This window comes from Ursus americanus, chromosome 13, assembly GCF_024610735.1.
Source record: "Ursus americanus isolate L20-20 chromosome 13, mUrsAme1.1.p, whole genome shotgun sequence".
Classification (NCBI taxonomy): Eukaryota; Metazoa; Chordata; class Mammalia; order Carnivora; family Ursidae; genus Ursus; species Ursus americanus.
The window spans coordinates 8,645,304-8,662,658 of record NC_142139.1 but is presented as its reverse complement, the minus strand read 5'-3'; the positions used below and the strand labels follow the sequence as shown (position 1 = coordinate 8,662,658).

The following is a 17,355-nucleotide window of genomic DNA, read 5'->3' as shown; positions in this document are numbered from 1 at the left end:
GGAGTCTAGCTGGAGTGCTGCACTCAGACCGTGAACACCAGTGGGTTAGTGTGGAAGAGACCGGTTAGTAGCTGAGGGAGGGTACTCAAGAGGCTTTCTTTGCTGCCTTCCTCAGAAGGTCACCTCTGGCCTCCTCCCACCTCCCTTTTTCTTCATCCCTTCTTCTTTTCCTCTTTGTCCTCCTCCCTCCCACCAGCTTCACAGGCAGGAGGCAGTACGTGCAGAGGTTGAGAGCCCTCACCCAGCTCTCCAGTGCTCTCACTGTGACTGACACAAATTTTAAGTAGTCCTGGTATCTCTGCTTCCTTGTATGAAATGGAAAGTAAGAAAGTATTTCTTTATAAATGAAGTTTCTAGATAACTGATATGTAGCCATGTGAGAGATACACTGACACATTTTATTAGATGACCCAGCATTGCTGTTTTGATCATCAGTTGAATATTAGAACTTCATCTGGTTACCTGAATCTCTCTTTGCTTTCTTTGTTCTCCTTTAAATTCTTCTCTTGCATACCTTTGATTCTGCCGAAGATGTTATCGTGGACCAGTTTCACAGCTCCTGAATCGTATTTCATTCATTCAAATACTCTAAATAAATCATGTATTTAGATGCATTAAAAACATGTTTTCATAATATATCATTTTAAATTCATCAGCAAAGACAGATCTGTGATGAGAGCTGATCTGTAGTAAGGGAAATATGTGAGTTATTTTATTGGTGCTGAAGAATATTAGATTATTTAAAAGAAACCCTAAAAACTGGTATTTTGTATTAGGATTTCTTCTGTGGAGCAGAATCAGGGATGAAACATACATACGTACGTGTATATAGATAGATAGATGTCCAGCCCCTACATGGGCCCTCTAGTTTACTGGGTCTGAGTTGAGTACAGGCAGCTGCATTTTTAATAACTATGACGTATCATCAGAGTTTAGACTCACTGTCTTAGACTCACTAAACACACTATGCTCGATTTTAATATTACTTTGGTAAATTTGAGTATACTGACTTTTGGGTTTTTTGTTTGAGTGCATTATTTGTATAGCTAACATTTTAAAATAATGTTATGTTCTGTAACAATAGGATTTCACATCTATAAAATGTGAGGTAACTTACAGGGTAGAAGCTCTAACTCTCTTGGCTCGAAGAGGGAAAAAAGGCAAAGCGTGTGTCCCTCCTTATCGTCGAAGCTATGTAACGTTCTTAAGAACTGTAAGTGAATAGTAGCTAGATAGTACAAGTATACCAGCAGACGTATATGCACACACGTGCAGATCTCATAATGACTCTAGAAACTTAGAGCCCTGGGGCATCTCACAGATTTCAGCCTCAGTTTTGCCATGGGCAGAGGCACCTTTCACTTTGCTCAGTTCTTGTTGTTGTTGTTGTTGTTGTTGTTGTTCTTCTTCTTCTTCTTCTTCTTTTTCCTCTTCCTCTTCCTCCTCTTCCTCCTCCTCCTCTTCTTCTTCTTCTTCCTCTTCCTCCTCTTCCTCCTCCTCCTCCTCTTCTTCTTCTTTTTCTTCCTCTTCTTCTTCCTCCTCCTCCTCCTCCTCTTCTTCTTCTTCTTCTTCTCCTTCTTCTTCTTCTTCCTGACCCTCCTTCCTCCTCCCTCTTCCTCCTCCTCCTCCTCTTTCCTTCTACTTCCTCCTCCTTCTCCCTCCTCCTCTTTCTTCCTCCTTCCTTTCTTCTTCTTCTTCTTCAGATTTTATTTATTTAGTTCAGAGAGAGAGAGAGCAGGGGGAGAGGGAGAGGGAGAATCTCAAGCAGACTCCACACTGAGCCTGATGTGGGGCTCAATCTCACAACCCTGAGGTCATGACCTGAACCAAAACCAAGAGTCGGATGCTTGAACTGACAACCACCTAGATGCCCCTACTTTGCTCAGGTCTGTCCTTACCTTTGCTTTCTTCCCACAGTTTTCTACAAACAGCCAAAGCCCTTTGTGACAAGCTATGCTCCATTTAGAGCATATATTTCCTAACAGTTCTCATTTTCCTTAGAGATTGTGACTTTTTAAAAATTGTGTGCCTTGAAATGCATTTGCGATCACATAGGTAACTACGGAAATGTCTTAATATATTCCAATATCACATATGGGGGGAGATGATCCCCCTTCCGTGAACATCATAATAGACTCCTCTGCCTTTTGTTACATTCCTGGATCACGGCAGTGGGTTTGGAATATTGTTTTACCATTTTATTATATTTTCACTTCACTCAGGTGACATGAAAGTAACATTAAATTTCTTTATTTCTAAGATAATCCACCCTTTCTCATCCCCATTGTTAGAACCACCAGCTTAATGTACACATTATTCAGTTGCTTTTAGGTTATGGTATATCTTGAGAGAAACTCTTTTCTAGGCATCCATCAGCACTAGCTCTTGCCTACTGAATACTTCTTTTCAAGGCTAGACGCTGGGTAGTGTGGTAGGAAATGACGCTGCCCAGATAACAAAAGGAATGCAGAATAAGACATTTAGCAGAATGGCGGCTAATCTTCTGTGAATTAAGCCGTGAGCACTCACTACAGCAGGTTTTCATTTTAGCAGTTGACATAGAGCAGAGTGAAGCACACTATTGGTATAATGGCTAAACAAGTCTGTACATTATTTTTATTAGAAATATGCGAATACCAGTACCTAAGAAATTTCAACTTTTTTTTTTTTAAGATTTTACTTATTTATTTGAGATAGAGAGAGTGTGTGTGTGCATGAGAGAGTGTGGGGGCAGTGGGGAGGGGAGAGAGAGAGAGCAGACTCCCCCCTGAGCAGGGAGCCTGATGTGGGACTTGATCCCAGGACCCTGAGATCATGACCTGAGCTGAAGGCAGCCACTTAACCCAGTGAGCCACTCAGGCACCCCAGAAATTTCAAATACTTACCACCATTACCTTGCTTTTGAGACCTCACACAGAATGTAATCTGACCTATACTCAGTCTTCGAAAGCAACTAGTCCATTACTGGAAAGCAAATAATAGACATTCATGAAGCAAGAACATACCCGTGTGTTGTACCATTAACAACAGTAAATTGATTTTGATGGCTTTCTTGCATATTATAGCTGTTTCCATAATTCCCTAGTGGAATGATCAAATGTTGTTTATAGATGTCACCGAATCACTGGATTTTAACAAAACTTGCTTCTACATCTCGGTTCAAAAAATAATAAATGTTAGCCCATATAAACATAGCCAGCACATACACGTACACACACCCTTGTCTTAACTACGTCTCTATCTGAATTAGATATCACTCAGAACAATTATGAGTGATAATAAATTAGTGACTGTCATAGCATGATCATGACTTTTGATGAACCTTTAGAATATTATGGAATATATTTCTTCTTTTCTTGCATGGCCACTATAGGTTCAGCATTGGTGGGATTACTTGATCTCAGAGCATATATTTGCTAACAGTTCCCTTTCTCCTTAGAGATTGTGGTATTTTTAAAATATATGTCGGCTGGGGTAAGTCAGCATCAAGCACTTTTTAAGAAAGTATTTACAGTTTTGAAATCTCAAGCCTACTGGACAATTTGTTGCTATGATTACCTTACACTAGTCAGCATTTGTTGCTTATTATTACCAGTTCTGTGATTACCTTACACTTGGCCATCACAGGTATGCCTCACAGTCACAAGGCTCTGTGCCTTCATCCTTTATGACCCACTTTCTCATTAGTCTCCTACCCATGGAGCTTTACTCACAATTATAGCCTCTACCAATATTGTCTTACTCTGAACTTACATATTGTCTTAGATTTCTCAAGATACAGTATTTATGGTTTCCCTAACTTGATTATTTACAAATTGTGGACCCTGGACCCATGCTTCAAAGTGACCTAAGTGCTAATCAAAATTTCAGCTTTCTGGGATGCACCAGAGGATCACCAAGTAAGATTCTCTGTGGGGAAGCTCAGGAATTTGTACTTGGTCAGGCTTGCTCGGTTATCCTCATGCACAGCAATGTTGAACAGCATTACCCTAGGTAGTTGCAAATTTCTTTAGGGCAGCAAATTTTAGGATTCTTACACAGTGTAGCAGAGGTTGCAAACAGGTGGTTTACAGAGCCTTGGCCAGATTTGGCCTTTCGCTTTGGGAGGTGTTGACATTTATTATTTATCTTTATAATTTATTATCGGGATTTTTTGTAAAACTATCAGTTTCTGGCTTCTCTAAAGTAATCAAAAGAACTAATAACAAGGTGCGTTTGTCCTTAAATAGCAACTGTACCTGTCAGGTGATAGACACATGCTCTCCCCTGGTTACCACCGCTCCCACCCCCCATTCACAGTGAAAGCTCAGGCATTCATTTGTGCCTGGTGCTGGAAGAACTGTCAGTTTGCCACCCTTACTATATGGCATAGTTTCCATCATCTGGAAAATAACTTCCTATCTTACTGACCTTGATCTTCTAGATCTTTGTTCTACCCATCATTGGCCCTGTAGGTCAGAGTTATTTAAACACTTTTCCTATTTGAATTGTATGATTTTCTTTGCATAAGGTATTACAGTATAAAAGAGAGCCATACTGATTCCTCATATAGTTAATTATGCATTTCCAAACTCCACTCATATTATGCCCTTTATTGACTGAGAGTATTTTTTTTTAAAGATTTTATTTATTTATTTGACAGAGATAGAGACAGCCAGCGAGAGAGGGAACACAAGCAGGGGGAGTGGGAGAGGAAGAAGCAGGCTCATAGCAGAGGAGCCTGATGTGGGGCTCGATCCCAGAACGCCGGGTTCACTCCCTGAGCCGAAGGCAGACGCTTAACCGCTGTGCCACCCAGGCGCCCCTGACTGAGAGTATTAAGTCTTGTTAGATTGTTCCATTAACTTCCCACGGACTTCTCAGAGTTTTTCAACATTGCTTTTTTCTTTCTCATCAGAGCAGTCGTTAGAATGTTTTAATCATTAATGTGATTATAGGTTTAATCATGTTTCTAACTCTAGCTTTTATTAAAATCATTTTTGAATGTTCTTGATAATGTAATCTTTCTACCTAATCAGTGATCAGTGCTTCTCAACTCTTACCAGTCAAATATCTCTAGCATCACGGTCCAAGCACAAATACGCACATATGGCAGGTAAAACTAGTTTTAACTTCCATTTTTAAATGGTGTATGAAGCTGACTATGTCAAAATAGTTTTTTTAACTTTTTGTTTTGGAAATTTTGAAGTTGTATACAAAAGTAGACAGAATAATATAATGAACTGATGGCTAATCTTATTTCTTCTATACCACCCTATTCATTCCTCATCCCCAAGATTATTCTAGTCAAATCCAAACATAATATCAATACGTCTATACATGCTGTAATGTGTATCTCTAAAAGAAAAGAGTTCTTTTAAAAGAATGACAATAATAGCAATACTTCAAAATTTAATTTAATAATAACTACTTAAAACCATCAAATATCTAGTATTTTGGGGAGGGGGATTTGCCCTCTTATCGCATAATTTTGTTTTTAGTTTGGTCTTTTAGGTCTCTTTTAATTTGTAGTTCTTGCTTCTCTCTCTCTCCCTTCCTTCCTTTCCTTCCCATTTCTCTGTTTGTTGAAGAAAACTGCAGTTCCCACAAAGCACCCCCATGGAGTACCTGATACTGGTCTCTATATCATATTTACCACTATAGGAAATCAGGATTCCTCGTAGAAGTGGCTTATTGCAAGTATGGATCAGGAAAAAGCACAAGATGATACAGGTGCATCTTGTTATAGCAGAAAGAAAGAAAACTGTTAAAGGCCACAGACTTTTTTTTCGGCAAGAACATTTCAGGAATGATGATATAACCTTCAAAGGTTGGGTGTTTCTCATGATGTTAGTGGCCTTTGATGATCTCTACCTAGATAGTAACAAGACTCAGGAACCAACTTGAAGAGGCTTCTTCTGGTTAAAGACTAGACAATTAGAGTAAAAATGAGAAAAATAATATTAATGGATTAAAACACATCAAATGATAGTTGTCTTTCTCTGCTTGACTTATTTCACTTAGCATTATCTCCTCCAGTGCCGTCCATGTTGTAGCAAATGTTGAGAACTATCATATGATTTCTCTCATCTATGGAACATAAGAACTAGGATGATTGGTAGGGGAAGAAAGGGATAAAGAAAGGGGGGGTAATCAGAAGGGGGAATGAAACATGAGAGACTATGGACTATGAGAAACAAACTGAGGGCCTCAGAGGGGAGGGGGGTGGGGGAATGGGATAGGCCGGTGATGGGTAGTAAGGAGGGCACGTATTGCATGGTGCACTGGGTGTTATATGCAACTAATGAATCATGGAGCCTTACATCGGAAACTGGGGATGTACTGTATGGTGACTAACATAATAAAATAAAAAATCATTATAAATACTTACAAAAAAAAAGGAAAAAAATAAATATCTTGAAAAATCCAAAAAAAATAAAATAAAATAAAAAATAAAACACATCAAATGAGTTGAAATCCGTGCATTCATGATGATAATGAAAATACAATAGCAATCTTAACCTTTGGATTAGGGGATTAGTTAATGGGGAACCAATGTATTACTTCGAAAACTGATTAGTAAAAGGGAAAAAAATACCCGTTATTCTACTTTTCCTGTATGAACTGTAAGACAGGATAACCAAATAATTGATGAAGTAACTTGTTCTTAGACTAAAGAGGGTATAGTAGAATTACAGTATTATTTTGCAACCCCTAATGAAATATCTAGGTAGAGATCATCAAAGGTTACTAACATTATGAAAAGCATCCAACCTTTGGAGGTTATGTCATCATCCCTGAAATGTTCTTGCAAAAAAAATGAATAAATAAAAGTGAAGATTTTGTAAAATTTTTACTGCCTCAGTTGTACGGAAAGAAAAAACTTTTTTTTTTCATTTTTTTTTTCTCTGACCTAGGACTAAAAGTTTAATTAGAGTTATAAATTAAGATTACAAGAAGAAAGTATATTGCCCTCTTACTAATGGGACAAAGACTCTCAGACAATATAAACTTTAAAAGAATCAAGGTAAAGTACCTAGCTAAAGGAAAAAGTGGCTGCAGGGAACATTTACTCCAGGACTAAATTGAAACTTTACCGGTGAGAGTCAAGCCCTTCAATTAGACAACTCAAATAATTTAAAATTTAAAACGACCTTTCCTGTTAAAGTTCATAGATGAAGAAAAAGTACCTACGAGGAACCTTTAAGACATGACTTTGTCAAGTGTGCTTGTGGCTGAAACAGTTAAGTCATGTAAGCTCTCAAACTCTACTTCCTCATCTGTGAAATGGGGACAATAACATTATCTACCCCATAGCATTGCAGATGGAGCAAATGAGCAACATGTAGTTGCTCAAAAAAAAAATGTTACCTACAATACAACTTAGGATTATATCATGACTCTCATAGTTACTCTATACTTTTAGAAAATAGAACTCCAAAAGCATATAATTCAGGAAGGCCTCAGACTCCAGTCTAACGATAAATCAAAGTAAGCTTACAAAACAATGTTTTTTTAAATAGGCACTGACAATTAAACATCAGTCCACTTAAAAGTGCCCATGTAGTTTTTGTCTTAAATCTTTTGGCCTGAGTGTTTTAAAATCTTCTGTATTTCTATAATTGTTTTAGCAAAAGTAGATTTTTTTGGTAGAAACTCCTCAATCAAACAACTAAATTATGGGCACTTATCTATATAGTGGCTGACAGTTCTTGGGGAACCAGCCATCAGTGAGCCTTCCCCTTCACAGAGATCTACCACATCAGCTGTCAGCCAGCAGGACTGCAGGTGTAACGCACAAGGACAAAGACTCAGAGGCAGGCCATGTGTGCAACCCAGCCTAGGTTCAGAATGCTAAATGACTCCGTTGGGAGTCTCTTTTATAATTTCATAACAGCCTACCTCTGATGTTTATTAGAAAAATGTCTAATTAAAAATTAATATAGACTATTGCCATTACAAAGCTGATTTTCTTCTTTACACCCTAAACCATAGCCGAGGGATAAAACTACTTAGGTATAGCCTTTCTTCTACCTGTGTCCTGGGAACACAAACACAGACACTCATCATCATTATCATTAGATGCATCTGTTACATCAGATAGTAAAAATGATATAAAAATAAATTTAAATTAATGTACATTAAGTTTATAATATAGTGAAAGATGGAAAAATTTTTTATGTTGTGAAGATAAGTTATCAATGTATTGAAGTTTTTTTCATAATCTTTTTTTTTCTTTTTAACTCCACTATAGTAAAATAATTTTCAGTTTTGATTTTAAAGCTTTGTTGGGTTTTTATTTAAGAATGTTTAAAAAATTGTTTAAATTGTTCTACTCTGGTTGTGATTTACATGAATTTAAGAATCTGCTTTTGAACTGGAACTTTTAGAAGCAGGCTATCATAGTCTAGGGTGATTAAAACATTGTTTAAAAGCCATTTTAGCTGCCACAGTGTCTATTACAAAAGGTATCAAGTCTGATGGACAAGAGCAAGGCTAGATCTCCCTAACAAAGAAAAGTTAAACAAAACCAAGAGATCAACACTGGTAAACACTGGTAAGAGAAAAAAAGAAACTTAGGCCATGCCAGGCAAAGTTTTACCTGTCTTACCCATCTGTCCTTGGTTTCCATGGTTTAAGGGAAAGCAGGAAAAAAAAAAACAGTAGAGGTCAGAGCAGTGGGAGAAACTAAAGACCTCATGCAGACCAATAAACTTTTCAAAAGTAGAAGGGGTTTGGTTCAAGATGGCAAGGTTAGAAGATCCCACACTCACCTCCTCCCGTGCACACACTGACTCTACAGCTTCATGTGGAACAATTTCCTTTAAAAAAGAAAAAAAACAAAACAAAAATAAAGGCTGCCTGAGTGTTGACTATACATCAGGCAAAAGAAAACCACATGGAAGTGGGTAGGAGAAGCTGGGACACAATCTCACGATAAACCCTGTCCATAGTTCAGTGACCCACAATGAGGAGAAAACTCAAAACCCGGGCCTTATCCTTGAGGAGTAAAGGGTTCAAACCCCACATCCAGCACCTCAACTTTTGGGACCTGCACCTGAGAGATGAGCACCCAAAACATCTAATTTTAAAAACCAAAAGGACTCATGTCCCAGATGCATAAGACTATCATGATCTGAAAGATAGCTCTTAATGGGTCTGAATGCTTGGACATACCTGCCCTAGGGCTCAGCTCAGAGGCAGCCTGATTGCATCCAGACATAAAGTGAAGGAGGTTGACCTGCTTATATTACAGTGTCAGCCTGTGAGGCAGGCATCTAATTTAACACATGTATCTAGGAGCCTACTGGAGCATTCTCTGGGTGGAGACCGGCAAGTTCTGTGTCCATTGCTCTACAGAGCGCCAGGAAGGAAGATTTTATTTGTGTCTGGTGCCCTGATCTTTGTTGCTGCTGCCCAGGGGATGCCTCCTGATGGGCTGGCTCTGGAGGCCAGAAGGGCTTGTGTTACTCATCTCATGAGACTGTAATTGTCAGCATCATCCAGGGAGGAGCTCATACCAATGTCTGGCACCTTGATTTTAGTTCCTGCTGCCAGGTGACACCACCACTTGCCAGCTCTGTTGGTCAGTGGGGCTTCTGCTTGTGGGACTGTAACTGATGGAGAAATAGTTAAATAGCCACCGCCCCACTGCACAGCAAGAGGCAACAGACCTAGGAGCGTGGTCTTTCTGTGAAGGGGGCCTATTAGCTAAAAACCAAGGCTGCTGCCTGAGGGACAGGTTTCTAATTAAACACACAGGAATGACTATAATCCTTTCCAGAGACCTCAGAGAACACCACTCTCTTCGTGCTCTTCCTCTGCCACACTCCAGAACGCCATTGTCTCCTGGAGGGAAGCTTTTCACGTAGCTGGTGTCCTGGTTTTTACATCTGCTGACCTGTTTTTGCATCTGACCCCCAGCGTATGCCCCTTGATTGACTGGCTGGTCAGGGGGACTTGCATTCCTGGATCCCATAGGACTGGCAATTGGAGACAAAATTCTTGGCAGGCTGCCACCCCAGGACACTGCACAGACAGCAGATTAAGGCATACCTCCTTCCAGTCTTTCTTTGAAGGGGACCTCTTGGCTTGTCCTAGAACTTTGACCTGAGGAGCAGGCTTCAAGGTTGGTACACATTTAGTAGATTAAGAGCTATTCTCAAGGTACGTAGGTTGTAGGCACCATCTTGGCACTCTCCTGTCTTGTTCTGACTTGCCAGTATCTTTCGGAAAAGAGATTATACATTCATCTTGAGCCCCAATTTTTGTGACTGTCACCCAGAGAGCCACCAAATTGCTTGGTCAGTGGGGCTTATGCTTGTGGTCTCACAGGACTGTACATATTTGCATAATTTTAAAAGCTGCTACCTGAGGATCTGGCTTCCAAATAGCCTGAATCTAGGTACTGAGCACCTCCCCTTTCAGTCACTGACATCCTCACCTACTGAGAGCTAAAAAATATATAGTAGGCTTTTTGGATGAGAACAAAGGTTTGAGAGATGACAGAGGTTGAGCAGAGTTGAAAGACAGGGTTCATCTTCTACACAAGGAGAGGCGGTTGTTTTATCTACTCTATAGATCAACACAGAGTTAAGTAAAATGAAAAAAAAAAAAGAGGAATATGTTCCAAATGGAAGAATAAGATAAAACCTTACAAAAAAAATAATAAAATGCAGATAAGTAATTTACCTAATAAAGTGCTCAAAGTAATGCTAATAAAGATGTTCATCGGACATGGAAAAAGAATGGATGAACACAGTAAGAACTTCAACAAAGAGATGGGAAATAAAAGAAAGTACCAAATGGATGTCACAGAGCCAAGGAATACAATAACTGAGAAACATACTAGAGAGGTTCAAAAACAGATTACATGAAGTAGAGGGAAGGATCAGTTAACATAAATCCAAGCTGTTGGTAAAACTTACCCAATCATAGCAACAAAAAAAAAAAAAAAAAGGAAAGAAAAAGAAAAAAAATGAAGATAACTTAAGGGGCTTATGAGACAGCATCAAGCAGACCAACATTCACATTATAAGGAGCCCACAAGGAGGAGAGAAAGAGGCAGAAAACTTGTTTGAAGAAATAATGGCTAGAAACTTCCTTAAGGAAGTTAAGGAAGGAAGTGGGGAAGGAAACAGACATTCAGATCCAGAAAGCCCAGAGATTTCCAAATAAGATGAAATCAAAGAGACCCACATCAAGACATATAATTAAAATGTCAAAAGTTAAAGATGAGAAAATATTAAAAGCAATAAGAGAAAAACAACTAGTTTTGTATCAGGGAACCCCCATAATAAGTGTATCAGCAGAAACTTTGCAGGCCAGAGTGAGTGGCATGATACATTCAAGGTGCTGAAAGGAAAAAAAAAAAAAAACAAAACTTCCAGCTAAGAATATTCTACCCAGCAAAGTCATTCAAAATTGAAGGAGAGATCATGAGTTTTCCATATGACAAAAACTAAAGGAGTTCATCAGACTAAACCAGCCTTATAAGAAACATTAAAGGGATTTCTTTAAGCTGAAAAGGAATGTTGCTAATTGGTAACAAGAAAACATATGGAAGAATAAATCTCACTGGAAAGGTAAATACATAGTAGAAGTAGTGGATTAATCAATTATAAAGCTGGTATACAGGTTAAAAGACAAAAGTGGTAAAAATTCTATGATTGTGATAATTAGCTAAAGAACACAGAAGTAAAATGTGACATCAAAAACAAAACATGGGAGGGGGAATAGTAAAAATGTAAGCTTTAGAAGGATCAAACATAAGTTATCAACTTAAAGTAGACTGTTATAATTAGAACTTGTTATATGTAAGACTCATGGTAACCACAAGGCAAAAACCTATAGTAAATACAGAAGAGAGAAAGAGAAAGGAATATAAGTATACCACTAAAGAAAGTCAGCAAATCAGAAAAGAAGAGAGTAAGAGAAGAAGAAACGAACAGAGAGAACTACAAAAACAGTCAGAAAACGTTTAACAACATGACAAAAGTACATACCTATCAATAATTACTTTAAATGTACATGGACTAAATTCTCCAATCAAAAGACATAGAGTGGCTGTATGGATTAAAAACAAAAATAAATTTACATTGCCTATAAGAGACTCACTTCAGATGTAAGGACACATAAACTTAAAGGGATGGGAAAAGATATTTCATGCAAATGGAGACCTAAAGAAAGGTGGAGTAGCTATACTTCGATCAGACAAAACAGGCTTTAAAATGAAGCCTGTTATAAGAGACAAAAATGAGCATTACAAAATGCTAAAGAGGTCAATCCAACAAGAGGATATAACATTTGTAAATATTTTTGTAACCAATATGGAGCACTAAATATATAACACAAATACTAACAGACCTAAAGGAAGAAATAGATAGCAATACAATAAGAGTAGGGATTTTAATACCCCATTTACATCAATGGATAGATCATCAAGGCAGAAGATCAATAAGGAAATATTGACCTTAAACGTGTTAGACCAGATGAACTTAACAGATGTATACAGAATATTCCATCCAAAGGTAACAGAATACACATGTTTCTTGAGTGCACATGTAACCTTTCCTAGGAAAAATCATATGTTAGGCCACAAAACAAGTCTTAATCAGAGACACCAAAGAATATGTCATCCAAGTGACAGGTGAGTTTCATCTTTAGGTATTGACCTGCTATGCTTCTTTAGAATTCTTTGGTCCTAAAGTTAATAAAGAAACACTGTCTTTGAACAACCTATTAGACCAGAGGGACATAACAGATAAATATGTAATATCCCACCCAAAAGCAGCTGAATACACATTCTTTCCGAGTGCATATAGAATTCTTTGGTTTATGTTTCAAACTGCCACATATTATCAGAGGTCTTGAGCATAAGAACAGGAGCATTCACCCTCCACCGGATGCTTCAGAGTAGATCAGAGAATGTCTTTGTGAAGTTTTCCAAATAGCCAGTTTCCTGTCTTTGAATGGGTGTGGCTTAGTGTCATTGTGGATCTGCCACATTTAACTTACTGTTGCTGAATGATTAAACATTATGTTAATGTACTCATTCTGTCTAGGTGTCATTCTCTATATCCTCCTGGTGGGATATCCACCCTTCTGGGATGAAGATCAACACAGACTCTATCAGCAGATCAAGGCTGGAGCTTATGATGTATGTAATAAATGTTCATATAGCTGAGTGTGTTTTGGGTTTTGACCAAGAACCAAATTTTTTTCATTACAATTTTAACCATAATTTTCAACAATTTCTCTTATTTTTCTCTCTTCTAGGGAAAGGGAGATAAGGAGTAAGGAATGCAGGATATGTATTCAGTTGATATTTCCTTTTAGTTCACTGTCTCCTAGGATTGAAAAACATACAGTTGGAAGTCTCTAATGCAGGACCTTGCTTATAAAAATTTTGAGATCTTAGTGCATTTTAAAACATAGAAAAATTAAAAGATTTTTGCTTTAGAAATGATTACTGCTTGTTTAGTTGAATTATATTCCCAAATGTTTATCATATAATTTTAAATAATATATCAGTAATACTTTGCAGTGATCCATGTATCAAATAGAACATTGTTCCATTATGTTAGCTTGACTTTTTTGTCCTGTTTATGTAATGGGCTTCTGTGCAAGCTTTCATTTGAAGAATATGTTTCATAATTTAAAAATGTTTGAAAATCACAATTCCAATACATTTAATTTACAATTAGAATATTTGAAAGTATGGCTATGAATTAAGTCCTAAATTTAAAAAGTAAGGCCTCATCTATTTTCTCTTTATGGCTTCACTTTGTGTTTATTGATATAATTTTCTCTCCCTTGACAAATATGTCTGTAAATAGGATTTACCACCTCCTCTGGGTACACTTCATATAGCCAGCCCTCTGGAAATTAGAGTTCAATGTCTGAAGATGCTTTCCATTTATTAAGTGGGGAAACTAAGAAGTAGGCAATATTGGGTCCACCTTCTGTGCCCAAGTTAAAAGCTCAATGTGGAAGCGAAAGGATTTTAAAAAGTCTATATTATATTGTATCAGGTCTCATGAACTCAGTGTGGCATTTCTGTTAAAATGTTCTACATATGGATGTGTATATCACAAGAATTTAAAATGTATATTCTTTTAATTTTGAAGCATTCCATTCTAGTCAGACCAATAATTGGACCAAATTATGATTTACGTGGCCACAGCTAGCACATTCATCATCTTTACAGACTACAACTCAGCACCCCTCCTTGGGAAGAGAGAGCTCTGCAGATGCACTGTTTGATGAATGTGGAGTGACTTTGTTAAAAGTTAAAAAATGAGAAAAATGTCCACCTTTATTCAGGCTGAACCAGCTCCCAATTTGCTATCGGAAGATCTGTACCTCATGAAGGAGCAGTCTTGAATATTTCTTTTTTTTTTAATATTTTATTTATTTATTTGACAGAGAGAGAGACAGCCAGCGAGAGGGGGAACACAAGCAGGGGCAGTGGGAGAGGAAGAAGCAGGCTCCTAGCGGAAGAGCCTGATGTGGGGCTCGGTCCCATAACGCCGGGATCACGCTCTGAGCCGAAGGCAGATGCTTAACCGCTGTGCCACCCAGGCGCCCCAGCTTTGAATATTTCTTAGTAGCTCCTAATCATTAGCAGGTTTTTATAGCTGCCCAAAATAACTTTTGGAATTAAAATGACCGTTGTTGAACTGATAGATTTTAAAGTATTAAAGAGTCACTATCATTTTTCTCATTTCATTTTGCCAGTGGGTCACAAAGTACCCATTTTATAACTACTAAAAGTGAACTGAAGCCCATGACACAGTGACAGTGGCGTTTGTTCCAAGATTGTCTATAAAAAGTCATGAATTGAGAAAAGGACCTGATTACCTGTCTGTTGTTTAGAAACTAATGTAAATTTTTCTTAACCTATTAAGGATAGTATTTCTACTAATAAATTACATGAAAATGAGGATATGTTATTACAACAAAAATTTTAAATAAACAGAATAAATAGCTTTATTATATAGTTATTAGTGCACAAATGGATTACTAAGAGAAGTTATGAATATTGGCTCCTTTTAAGAACTTTGCTTTGATGAAGTTTGTAATTAAGTAGATTAACCTTTCTGAGGTGTTAAAATGAAGTCCTGCTAAGGCTCTTGTAGTCTGAGATTTCTTCTCAGTACTGTATTACAAACAGCCAGAAGTAGTAGGTCAGTTTTGGCACAGATAATGGAAGCTGTGTTATTACCTCTACTGTTACTGCTCATGAGTTGTGCAAGCATGTAATACCTCATTGTTTTTTTGTAATACCTCCTTTTGAATCTTGGTGTGATAGCATGATGACACCAATACATGTGACAACCTGTCAGCTTTATTGATGTTTGCAAATAATTATGGGAAAGATTGCATAAAATTTTATTTTCAAACCAAAATAAGGATGCTTTGAGAGGACTAGAAGATTCTTAAGTTTATTTTTCTAAATTTTAAAATGTATTTACTAGGTATAAAATGCAAATTAGAATGTATGTTCATCCCTTATTAGTTACTTTTCTTTAATGTATGTAAATATATACATAAAAAGAGAGGGGGATATATATACATCTACATCAGTTTATCTGTCGATACAATTTAACTTCTACACAAAGTAAATTTATGGAGAAATTCACCACTTAAGGAAACGATTAGTTTACTTGGCTCTTCCCTGTTTGACTTCAGTGTATCTATTTTTTAAATTCTTTATGAATTTGTATTTTTCAAGTTTCCATCACCAGAGTGGGACACAGTGACTCCTGAAGCCAAAGACCTAATTAATAAAATGCTTACTATCAACCCTGCCAAGCGTATCACAGCTTCAGAGGCACTGAAACACCCATGGATCTGTGTAAGTGACAGTTCTCTAAAGACCTTAGGAACAAAATTAAAAATAAATTCTTCTTTAAATTTTTTTTATGGATTAAAATAATTTTTGCAGAGAAAGATGAAACTAAAAATGAATTTTTAACTCAAGGTATTTAAGTAAATAAATTTGTAATGCTGATAATTGCTGTTTGTGGTAACAAAATCTGATTTACATAGACTGATAAATATTGCCTACCATCATACAAGGAGTGAGTATTTCCCCTACCAGTTATTGATAATATTCATGAACAGATGTAAAGAAAATGACACTAAGATTAACTATATCCCAGTAGAGAATATTAGACAAAGTTCAATTATTTGTCATTAGGCAGCTTTAGGGGAAAAACAATAAGGTTTAGAAGGTTATAATAAAGGTGCACTAACAAGAAAGAATGGCCATAGTAGCCTGAATATACTTTAGATGTGCTAAGAAAAACTGAAATTTGCGGGGAATGTAGAGATTTCAGTACAATTCTAGGGTTAAGTGTCGAATGTTAGGGCGGTAAATATGGTGCTAAGTAAAAGACAGTCCAATAGATGTATAATTAGAGACATTGAAATAAAGGTGATTTGGGGAATTATTGATATTCATTTCTATACTTTCTATAGATAAATGTTGCACCTTCATTACAAATAGTCTTGGCAAAACTAGTCATCCGTTATTAGGGAACTTTTGCAAGTGAATACTCACAAGTTCATCAGATGGGTTCAGGCACCATTAATGCAGCTTTGATGAAGTTGAGATACTGTAATGCTTAGTATGTTTTAAATATCCTAAGTCAAGTTTCTTTTCTTATTCTTCCAGCAACGTTCTACTGTTGCTTCCATGATGCACAGACAGGAGACCGTAGACTGCTTGAAGAAATTTAATGCTAGAAGAAAACTAAAGGTAAGAAATTTTACATTTTTGTGGGGAGGTAGACTTGACAGAGTGAGAAATGAGATTCTATATGAGAAAACAACTTTTCAGCAAAGGCTTTTAAATGTGCAGACCTCAGTAGTCTTACTATTCTCCTTCTGGGTCTTCAGCAAATGGAATACCACACTGGAATTAAGTCTACAGTGAAGAGCTAGGATCTCTGTGGCAGTGTGTGCTGTGGTTCCTCCCTTCAGAGGAAAAGAACTGTGCAATTTGATAGCATTATGTGAAACAAAAAACATGATGGATGTTTTGCTCTCAGGAAACAAAAAAACAAAACAGACAAATAAAAATCCCCTGACTGAAAGTAAGACTAGGAGAAGACTTGTTATCAAAGACTGTTTATTTGTCAGGTCAAAGATTTGCATAAGCAACATTAATTTCATATACTCATCTTTCTGACAGGGTGCCATCTTGACAACTATGCTGGCTACAAGGAATTTTTCAGGTACATGTGTTAAGAATTCTCCTTATTCACTGCTCTCTCCTCTTTAAGAGTTATCTTGGAATTAAAGAAAAACCTAGTAATTAGAAAAACGCTATTGTTTAGGAATAGCAAATGTCTGGCATGGATTCCTTCC

At 37.2% G+C, this 17,355-nt stretch overlaps 1 protein-coding gene across 13 annotated transcripts in view; it reads left to right on the top strand.

Moving 5' to 3' along the window:
• Window positions 1–17,355, top strand: part of CAMK2D (calcium/calmodulin dependent protein kinase II delta) — a 311,448-nt gene that overhangs the window by 245,908 nt on the left and 48,185 nt on the right. For all 13 annotated transcript variants that reach the window (XM_045799095.2, XM_045799098.2, XM_087866404.1 and 10 more), the window contains exons 9-12: window positions 13,044–13,138; window positions 15,716–15,838; window positions 16,661–16,744; window positions 17,180–17,222. In XM_045799095.2, the coding sequence (XP_045655051.1) occupies window positions 13,044–13,138; window positions 15,716–15,838; window positions 16,661–16,744; window positions 17,180–17,222 (345 nt within the window). The remainder of the gene's footprint in view (window positions 1–13,043; window positions 13,139–15,715; window positions 15,839–16,660; window positions 16,745–17,179; window positions 17,223–17,355) is intronic.